The 11,310-nt window shown below is 41.8% G+C and overlaps 1 protein-coding gene across 4 annotated transcripts in view; it reads right to left on the bottom strand.

Moving 5' to 3' along the window:
• Positions 1-1,872: 1,872 nt before the first annotated feature.
• The window catches only part of ARHGEF6 (Rac/Cdc42 guanine nucleotide exchange factor 6), a 131,541-nt gene continuing 122,103 nt past the window's right edge, over positions 1,873-11,310 (bottom strand). For all 4 annotated transcript variants that reach the window (XM_045583483.1, XM_036443454.2, XM_045583482.1 and 1 more), the window contains 3 exons: positions 10,123-10,222; positions 5,307-5,361; positions 1,873-4,166 (listed from right to left, as the gene is read on the bottom strand). In XM_045583483.1, the coding sequence (XP_045439439.1) occupies positions 4,026-4,166; positions 5,307-5,361; positions 10,123-10,222 (296 nt within the window). In that variant the 3' untranslated portion in view covers positions 1,873-4,025. The remainder of the gene's footprint in view (positions 4,167-5,306; positions 5,362-10,122; positions 10,223-11,310) is intronic.

Below are 11,310 nucleotides of genomic sequence, written 5' to 3'. Positions count from 1 at the left end.
GGGCAGCCATCTTTGACCACAATGGGGCAGCCATCTTGTGTGCTGGAGTGGTGGTCAATTTGCATATTACTCTTTTATTAGATAGGACATGCTAAGGCCACTCAGCCACTCACTATGACATGCACTGATCACCAGGAGGCAAACACTCCAACCAATAGATTATCTTTCTGCTGGGTTCCTGCTGATTGGGACTAAGACAGGCTGCACACACCCTGGAGCTCTCCCACAGTCTCTCCCAGGCTGGTCTATCTCCTGTGTCACTCCCTGGCCCCGATTGTGCACCAGTGGGGTCCCTTGGCCTGGCCTGCCACCCTCTCACAATCCAGGACCCCTGGGGGGATGTTGGAAAGTCAGTTTTAGCCTGATCCCACGGGCCAGGCTGAGGAACCTTTTACCAAATATCTGTGAAGCATTTTGCTGTGCCTTATCTCATTTGATCCTCAAACAAGTCTTGGAGTAGGTAGATAGGAGACTCAGTGAAATCCTATTGTCTTTTCATTAGCCGGAATATGAAAAAGTTTAGCTAAAGCAGAAAGCAGTTCTAATTAAGCAAGTCTATTTTATATATATATATATATATATATATATATATATATATATATATATATATATATATGGCTAGGTTGACTTGTGTATGCATCATACATATAAAGCTCTCACTGGTGCCAATTGCACATGTTTCAATCTGTCATTGTTGATCATGAATTTGTTTAACACTTCTATTATAGAGAAAGGGCTAATAGAGATATTAAAATATTTCTTCTAATTAATTTTCTTTCAATGTGTATGAATTCATGCACCAGGCCACTATACTTTAAATAATTTTAGAATTTTAAAAACAAATATATATATTTTAAAAATAGTGAATACCTCATAGGGTCATGTGGATTACATGAGCTTAAAACTATGTAAAAAATTATGGGGCCTAACACAGAGGAGGTGCAATATTTATCTATTGCCTCAGAATAAAAAAATAAATCTATGCAGATATCTCAAGCAGAAAAGTAATATGAGGTATCTACAAAACTATTGGCTATAGAAGTAGAAGTCAGGGGCCTGCCTTTAGATTAACGGCTTTGCGGTCATACCATTGCAGTTGTGATCCAAATTTAGTTTAGGAAGCTGCTGCCACTTCTGTCATCAGCACTGCTGCCATTAGTTCCTTACCCCAAAACTGTGGATACACACACTGGAATGTAGAGTACATAAGCCACCAGTATATCCTTGTAACTGCCTGCCAGCCAGCAAGCCCTAGGAAGATATCCTCTGCTTAACTGAAGGCTTCCAAATATTGTGCAAAAGCATCTCATTGCCAGAACTGAAAATGTTGATCAGAACCCACATTGTATTCAGAATCCTAGCTCCAGGGGAGTCTGGGGTGTGTATTTTTTTTTAACCTTGGGGGCAAGTGACATAAAAAGGTAAAAATGGATGCTGAGTAGAAACATAATATCCAAAGCATCTATCTTTAGATAAATATATCCTTCCTGACTCTTGATACCAACATTCCAACTATGATCAAAATATACGATATCACTGATTGGTAAAATCCTCCAAAATACAAAGAGGGATAGGGATAAGAATAAAGATCAAGGAATAAGCTTGATAAGGAAAATGGATATTTTTCTAGTATTGGAATGCAAATGGTAAGAAATACAGGTTCAGGCCAAAAGGAGAAGGTGAAGTTAAGGAAGATTCTGTCTCAAGGCATTTATTATTTGTATAAAGTGGGAAGCAAATATCATATGCCCTGGGAGGGCCTGATGATAATGAAATAGGAAATAAAGTTGACATAGCATGAGAAATCTTTCTGCACACCATCGAGCTAAATGAATGAATGAATGAATGAATAAAATTGATAAAACACAGCACTTATTTTATAAAGCATTGTTATTCTTATTTATTGAAAATGTCAATTTTAAAAGTTCAAAATAAAAACAAGTTAGAAAATCTGCGCCTGTGTAATAAGGGACATGACAAGAGGAACTGAAAGGCCTCCAAGGGCAACAGTTTAATTACAGGGTAACAGGAACCCATTTATAGAGTATTGTAAACAACACAACTATGGAGATACTGCTCTCAGGTTAACATGGCTTCATTTCCTTTATATTATTGTTTAGTGTGTGAGCATGGACACCACTCTGCACAAGCTTCATTATCCAGACAACTGAGGGCCTCTCATCAGAAGGGCCAAGTCCCCAAAACATGCATTTATATATGTCACTCTAAAATAAAAACCTTTCAATATTTTAAGCTATACCTTATCAGCTAAAATATTTTGTAATCACAAAAATGTTTCCTATGGATATAGTTTGCACACTTATTGCAAGCCATTGACTAACCACAGACAGAGCAAATGCTAAGATCTGTGTTGTTTTGAAGGATGGCATATCTAAACTGCTGTACTTAAAAACGGAACAACAGTTAATTCTTAGACATCTTCACTCTTCAGCTTCCAAAGATAGCTGTGTGTGGTTGGCTGATGTTTGACAACAGGAATAGTCTATATCCTGTGAATGGTTAATTTCTGCTGTGCAGAAAGCAGTCAACAGTCCCATACCATGCAGCTATCAGAACTTGATACCTACAGTACTAGAAAGAAAAAGGGTTTAGCAAGCTGAGAAGTTCAAGCTTCAAGTTTGGTTTTTAAACAATATTTGCAAAATCCATATTTATAGGCACCTTTCAAATGTATCTGGAAGACATCCCTTTGCCTCTTTTTCTAGTGATCTTCCCCACCTGACCAAATTTCACCTCCTTGGGAGAAGTGATTTTTCAATTGGGAGTAATTTGGATATATGCTACTCTTCTGTGACCATCTTCTAAATCTGGTATGTCACAGATCTAATTTCTGAGATACTTACTAAGGCAATTGTTTGATTCCAAGAGAAACTCGAGTAAACAGGTTCCAAATAATCTGCTTCACTAGTAACCAACACACAGCTACTAGAGGGCACTTCCCGCCCCCCTGGAATACACAAACTGGACTAACAGCACATTTCTACAAACAATGCTTAGAGGCTGATGAATATTAAGTTTCTCATAACATATATGGGAGAGCAGTAATGTGAATTAAAGCTGTCTGCTGGGATACAATATCTCCTCAATGGCAAATTGCTTAAAGATGAGAAGTTGCAATTTTAATATGCAATGTAGATACCTGCTCACAGTCGATATTTTTTAAAGGTAAGCAAAGTACAAGCATACTACTTTACACACCACTTGGTATGGTTGGCTTAAAGCACTGAGGAAATACAAAACTTACAATGAGGCATAAAGGTAGGGGAAAATTCTATTATGTATTGGAGAAGAGGTGGTGGTCAACTCCACTGCTGAAGGGAGGACTGTCCAGTGCAATTTGCTAATGGATTTGGTGTTGGCATGAATGCCCCATACAGCTTTTGATCCACATAGTTAAAATGTTAACCAACACAAAAGAAATAGGGTGCTACTGTCTTCTTGGTCTTATAGACAACATCAGGTAGTAATAAAAAAAAATACACTGAGGGGTGGCAAATGATGGTCCAGGAAAGACAGCTGGATTATTAGGCTAATGTGTTTGTCTTTCACTCTAGTCATAACTCAAAAAGCTTTTTGTCAGTAAATTTGGTACTGAGGGGCTTCTAGGTACAGGAAAGCATTGGGGGGAAAGTCAAATTCACCTTTAATAATCCATGGCTAGTAGCTTTGTGATAGTAGCCAGCCCCCAAAGGGTAATTAATGGTTGTTAAAGAGGCACTTCAAGGCCGACAGTAGATCAATTAAGTCATTTGCCTACATTAGCTTTCCTTTTGTTATTGAATAGAGACGACACTGGGGAGACTTCTACCACCACCTCTTGCTTTTATCCCTGTCTGGAAAAATGTAACCAACCAACCAATAACAAACAAACAAACAAAAAGAGAAAAGGGGGCTGGCTCAAATACAAAATAAAAACCAAGGATGTGAGCAAACTGAGCCAAATCATTCAGATGGACATTTCAAGATGCACTGAAGGCACACTCTGCCCAGGTACACAGTGATGGTTATGGAAGAATGGAGGTCTTGTTACTGGAGTCAGCCCGAATACACTCATCAGTTTGCTTCAACAGCCTCCGAACCAGCTTTTCTAGATCCCTTCTTGATTTCAATTCTTCTTCCAGGCATTGCTTCATTCTTTTATTCTCCTATGATGGGAAAAGACTTTATTACTAAACAAAGGGACCCCTTCTCAGGGCTTCTCCTGCTCATCCTCTTGGTGGCCTTCACTACTGACTACACTTTTCTTCCTCAAAATCCTTTCTCTCAGCTTCTAACACAAGGCAGCTTCTTGATTCTCCTAGCTCTCTGACAAACCTTTTGCATTCTTCTTCCTTGAAAATACAAGCATTCTCTAAGACTCTGTCCCTGGCACTCTGCTAATTCAATACTCTTTTCACTTGGTGTCTATTTTCTTTCAACTCAAGTATCTTTTAAGAGGCCTCCAAAATCTCTCTAGTATTTATTTCATCTCATTTCATAAGCACTAGGTCCACAGTCCCTAATGCCAACTTGGTATTTCCCCTAGATATGTTTCAAGCCCCTCAAACTCATTATGTCCTAAAGTGAACTCTATCTCCATCACCCCAAACTTCTCTTCCTTTTGTGGTTGCTGATCTCCATAAAGGGAATCACCATATCAAACTAGATACCAAAGTAATAAGCTTCATCTTCAATCCCTGGCTCTTTTTGAATCCCAAAATCACACCATCATTTTCCACAGGCTCTAACTTTGCAATGTGCCTTCCTTTACATTTGTTTCCCTCCACTGTAGCCTCGGTAGCATTACCTCAGGTCAGAACTTCATGTCTCACCCTGAGTTTTGTAATAAGCTCTAACTGATATTTCAGAGTCTGGTCCCTCTTCCTTTCAATCCATCCTTTAACCTGTCACGAGGTATAGTCAATCCTCCAACATAAGGAAGTGTGAACATCATGGAGCACTGGATCACATCTGCACTGGAGCTCACAAATTATGATTTATAATTCCGATTACATGGTCACAAATTACTTATCTTTTCTTAAATTCTGTTAACAAATATCAGGAAGCATGAAAATTTTAAGCAAGTTTTGAACCCTATTGTAAATCACTAAATAGGTATAGAAGCAAGCCTCAGGAGTTTCTACCCAAGACCACATGGTAAAATCAACAAAACCCACCATGATTACACAAGGAAAATAGAAATTCCCACGTCACCATTTTGTTCCTGGACCTTTCCTGAGAGCATCAACTAGTGTGTGACAAGGAAGACGGAGTTATGATCTGAGAAAAAAGACATATTTCATTACCTGTTTCAGTTCTTTCACCTCATCCTTCAAGGCATAAACAGTGTCAACGAGGCTCCTAGAACATAAAGTTCAGAGATTAATAGCTGGCCCTGTATTGTTAAGTAATATTTAACAAGAAAAGCAGCTTTATAGAAATGCAGATCCTGAAAAACAGTGGATTTTCTACCTGATTGAAGGAGATACTGCTATTAATTGTCCTTGTGTTCCTCATTGTTATGGGCTAACCACCATCACCACACATGCTCATGCAAACTCCATGTCATTGCACCTTTCCTATGCTTCTCTCCTCCTTTGCCACTCACCTCCCAGCTTCAGTATTTACAAAAAAAGAACCTAGGGATTATCATCAGGTTTTTTATTTCTCCTTGGGCGCAGGAATAAACATCACCTAACATATGCTAAGTATCACAGGGCCCTACCAATCCTACAATATCTGTGTTATAGCATTGTTTTTGTTACCTATCTGACCCAACACGACCCTACAAGACACAAAAGCAGAAGCATTATTTCTGGATTTCATCTACCTATATAAAACCCTAATATGCAAATACACTGAATGGTGAAACAACCGAACAACCAGTTGCTATTACATGTGCTGACCACCAGGGTGCATGCATGAACATGGCGGGTGTCTGCCATGACAGGATGGTAGAACAGGTGAGTGGGTATCAGATGAACCCACTGCCAGTGCTGAAGCCACCACTCTCACTGCTGCTGGCGCCGGCACCGATCACTCAGCACCATTAGCGAGTGCAAGTGACAGCTATTGGCCTTGATCACCTCTCAGGGCTTCTCTACCTCCTTCTGCTCTGGAGGGGTGATCAGGGCCAAAAGTTGCCGCTTGCACCTGCTGCTGCTGCTGGCCCTGCTCACACCCTCTGCTGGTGCCAGAACTGCTGCTCACACCTGCTGCTGTTGCTGGCCCCAATTACTCAGCACCATCAGCGGGTGCAAGCAGTGGTTGCCAGCCCCAATTATCCCTGAGGGATTCTCCACCTCTCTCTGCTCCTGAGGGGCAATCAGGGCAGCAGCCACCACTCGTACCCACTGACAACATTGGTCCCACTCGCACCCACTGCCAGCACTGGCTCCAATTTCTCTGTGCCTTCAGTGGGTGCGAGCAGGACTGGTGCCATCAATGTGTGGGAGTAGTGGCAGCAAGAGTGGGGCTGCTGTCAGACAGGGGCTGGGAGGCCAGGGCAGGAGGGACCAGGCTGGCAGGTGGGACAATTGAGGGTGACCAGGCCAGCAAGGGGGCAGTAAGGAGCAACTAGGCTGGCAGAGAGGGCAGTTGGGGGCGACCAGGATTGCAGAGAGGGCAGTTAGGGGTGATCAGGCAGGCAGGCAGGTGAGCAGTTAAGAGCCGGCGGTCCTGTATTATGAGAGGGATCATGGATTGGAGAGGGTGCAGGCACAAATTTCATGCACTGGGCCTCTAGTCTATATATATAAAATCCCAGAATCCAACTGGCAGAACGACTGGAATGACCAGAATGACCATTCGCTATTATGCACACTGTGGCGAGTGAACCAGCCAGATCTTGGGGTGGGGCTGGTTAGGCAACCCCCCACAACCCTTCCCTCCAACAGGCCCCACTCCTGATTGCCACCCTCCCATTTTAATAGGGGGCAGGGCTGGCTGGCCAACCTCTTACAGCCCCTCCCCCACCAAGCCTCACCCCTCATCGGCCCCCACACCCTGATCTGGGGCAGGGCTGGCCAGCCAACCACCTGTGGCCCCTCCCCAGCCACCTCCACCCTCAATAGGTCTCCCCACTCTGATCAAGGGCAGGGCTGGCCAGCTAACCACCCATGGCCCCTCCCTCAGGCTATTCTATTGGCCTCTGACCAGCCCCCCATCCTATTCTAGGATAGGACCATCTGGCCCACCACCCACAGCCCTTCCCCACGGCCAGCCCCACCCTCGATCAGCCCCCACCACCCTGATCAGCCCACAGTCCCTCCCCCAGCCAGCTCTGCCCCTGATCGCCCCCCACAATTGGGGGTGGGGCCAGCCGGCCCACCACCCACAGCCCCTCCCCATCTGCATTGGCCCCTCCAACCCAAATCAGGGGTGGGACACGCTGGCCAACCTCCCACCATCTCCTCCTGATAAGCCCATCCCTGATCTACCCTCATTGGGGCCAGGCTGGCCGGACTCCACCCATGCACAAATTTGTGTTCTGGGCCTCTAGTTTCTATATAAGGTGTGTTTCATACAAATGCTCTTCAGGGAGAAACCTGCACTAAGTAAGTTGTCTGCTTCTGCATTGAACTGCCTTCCTTCATGGTGTTTCTTCAATCTGAGCCAGTCCTTATGAAGTAGTTCCTGGAATCCTATTTCAACCAATAGGACTGAGGCTTTCCCTGTATAATAGGAGTTATGCAGCTATATTTCCATCAGTATCTTCACTAAAAAAAACAGTGTGTCTCCAATCTGACCAACCAGAATAGTGCCTTTTAGACCAACCAAACTGTGAGGATTTGGAGTCCTCATTTGCATGAGGACAAACCAATCAGGGACCAGAGGCAGGGACTTCTGTCTATACGAATCAGCTCCCCTCTGGCTCAGAGAGTGCACTTTCCCTTTCCACCAAAGATGAAACATAAAAGGTGTGTTACTGGAGCAGAGCACAGCTGTCTATCTGGAGAGAGGCTTGGCTCCAGGCTGCCTGGCCCCATTGCTGGCTTACCCTACTGCTTCCCAGCTGGGCTGTTTTACAGCTGTGCTGCTTCATAACTGAGCTATAACACGTTTGATCTGTTTGCACTGAATAAAGTTTCCTTCTTCATTGTACCTCAAGTTGGAAATTCCTGTTGGTGTTGAATTGATGCCAACAACCATCAGTTGACATACTCAAACTATAAATAACTCATATGACAACACCAAAAAAACTAACAAACCAATTAAAAAATGAGCAGAGGACATGAATAGACATTTCTCCAAAGGCAGCATACAAATGGCCAATAGATATATGAAAAGATGCTGAATGTCACTAATCACCAGAGAAATACAAATTAAAACCACAATGAGATATACCTGAAACTAATAGTAAATAATATTGAATATAAACTAGAATTGAAAAATTAAATTTAAAAAACATTATGAGATATCACCTCACACCTGTCAGAAGGGCTATCACCAATAAGTCAATAAACAAGTGTTGATGGGATTGCAAATTGGTACAACCAGTATGGAAAACAGTGTGGTGGTTCTTTGAAAAATTAAAACTAGAACTACCATATGGCTCAGCAATCCCATTTCTGAGTATTTATCTAAAGAAATCCAAAACACTATTATGAAAGGAGATATGCATTTCTAATCTCACAGAAGCATTATTTACAATAACCAAGGCATGGAAGCGATCTAAGTATCCATCAATAGACGACTGAATAAAGAAGTGGTACATAAACAATGAAATATTACTTGGCCATAAAACAAATAAAATCTTATCATTTGTGACAACATAGATGAACTTACAGGGTATTATGCTAAATGAAATAAGTCAGATAAAGAGAAATACCATATAATTTCAATTATATATGAAATACAAAATAAACAAACAAAATAGAAACAAATTCACAAATACAGAGAATAAACTTATGGTTGATAGATAGAAGGGATGTTGGGGGCTGGGTGAAAAAGGTGAAAAGATTAAGAAGCACAAATTGGCAGGTACAAAAAATTGAATTTTTATATTCCGTAAAGCACAGCATAGGGAATATAGTCAATCATATTGTAATAACTATGTGTGGTGCCAGATGGGTACTAGACTTATTGAGAATCATTTCATAAATTATATACATCTAACCATTATGCTATACTCATAAAACTAATATAATATTGAATGTCAGCTGTAATAATTTATAAAAATTTAAATAACATTATTATAGTATAATCATTTATATTGAGTGATTACCATGTGCATTTATTATACACACTTATTATTCCAATTAAGCTCACAACAACCTGGAAAGTATAACTACCATACCCATTTTAAAGATGAGGAAGCTGAGGCACAGATAGATGAAGGAACTTGCCCAGGTCACACAGCAAGCAAATAGTAGAATTTGGAGTTGAACCAGGGTTGTTCTTTTCATAAGCCCAAGTGCTTTACCACTTGGCCGATTCACCCTGTACACCAGATGGAAAAGTGTTGTACACTGATGACACCCAGCACTTTGAAATATGCTGTCTGCTGCAAATTTTGGCTTGATTTCAGAAATGACTCAAGTTTAAACAAATGAATTATTTTGCTACTTTGTGTTTATTTTATGAGCCATCAGTTATTTAAGCTGATTTTCCCCCACTGCTGTGCAAAGGTAGGCCAGGGAAATAATCATCCTGAACCTCAATTTCCTCATCTGTAAAAGTGGAGAAAAAATGCTCATCTCACTCATTGCTACAGGATTTTAAATGAGGTCATGTTGGTGAAAGTCCAGTGCTAGACTCAATAAATGTGAGAAGCATCCCTCTAGGCATGGAAATTGATGCCATGGCCTTCTCAGGTGCCTCCTACATCCATGTAGAGTGATATTTATATGTATCCTGAAGCACCTTACTATATGGGGGAGAAGGCTCCAGGGACAGCCACCATGAAGAGAATTCTGCCCCATGTGTCTCTCCTTCCCTCTTCCCTTTGCTGGGAGACAACCCTCCCAAGGCTCCCAACTGCATGATCAGCAAAGAGGGTCACAGTCTCAGACAAGAAGGGACAGTCCTTCAGTGTAGGCTTTGCAAGAGCCACATTGCCCTGCCAGAACCGTCTTTCCAGCCCCTAGACAAATCAGAAAAGGTTTGGTCTACTGTACTCACTTTTCTTCAATGATGGTCTGACCGTTGCTTCTGGTTTCTTCAATGATGAGCTTTTCTTCCTCGGGAAGTAAGACTTGTGGGACTGAATCTTTGCGAGAACCTACAATTAAGGGTTGCAAGAAGGTGGAGAGGGAAGAGTTCTTAGAACTATTTTGAAGTGTCAGTTCCTTTTGCCTATTGTTATTGAAGGGTCTTTATTAATAGCATGTTATAACCTTGCACCCATATTGCACCCAATATTAATGACTAAATCTTCCTGACCTGAGAAAATTCTAAATGACCAAATATATTGATTAAATCTTGGGAAGGAGAGAATTTTATAGTCCGAAAAATTATGTGAAAGGGCCACTGTGATACCTGTATTCACGACCCCATCTTTTCCTGTTTTGCCTCTTCCACAGCAAAAATTTGACCAGTGATCATCTGTCTGTGCACATCTCCAGAGAACAGCACACCACATCTTATACTATGGCATTATATAATTTGAGTAAATTTAGAAATAACACTAGACTGTGACACAACATGCTTATAGGGCATCAGAAATATCAGTCACTCCCATTTCTTCTCTTTGAAGTCCTATAAAGTAGGGTAGGGTCAGGAAAGACCATTTTTGATCAAGTGTAGAGTCAGAGTTGGGAGATTATCATTTCAGCAGCAAAGATGCAGGCATCCTTCTTTCTGCTCAGACTGTCTATAAGATTTGGGATAGAAGAGGTGGCAGAACAGACATAGGGCCTAAGCAAACAGCTCTCTTGCACATCCAATCTCCCCCTCATTTCTGGATCCTTCCTCCTGAATCTCAAGCCCTTAATCTTGAGTGTCCTGAGCCACTGGTTTCCTATCTTCTAAACCATGCTCCTTTGTGTAGTGAACTGAACACTCACTGCCTTCACTTGACCACCTCCCCTTTCCTGAGGTGGATAAGTTTCTACCTCATAGCACTTCATAGATACTTAATAAATGGAATAGCAGACTGACCAACCAACAGACTGAATGCAGCAAGAAATAATAACAATCAGTTTTAGAGAAACATGCCAGAGAGAGATAAAGGGTAGTAGTCACCATGATGCTAAAAGGCTTATTATGTGCTAAGAACTGCACTATACACTTTCCACATGTAAAAGGTAGTCTGTGGATGGGGATAATTGTGATTCTTTTAGTCAGAGCGCCTGCCAGCACCTCCAAATA

This window comes from Pipistrellus kuhlii, unplaced genomic scaffold, assembly GCF_014108245.1.
Source record: "Pipistrellus kuhlii isolate mPipKuh1 unplaced genomic scaffold, mPipKuh1.p scaffold_m20_p_19, whole genome shotgun sequence".
NCBI classification, from domain to species: Eukaryota; Metazoa; Chordata; class Mammalia; order Chiroptera; family Vespertilionidae; genus Pipistrellus; species Pipistrellus kuhlii.
This window is presented reverse-complemented; position numbering and strand designations above follow the sequence as displayed.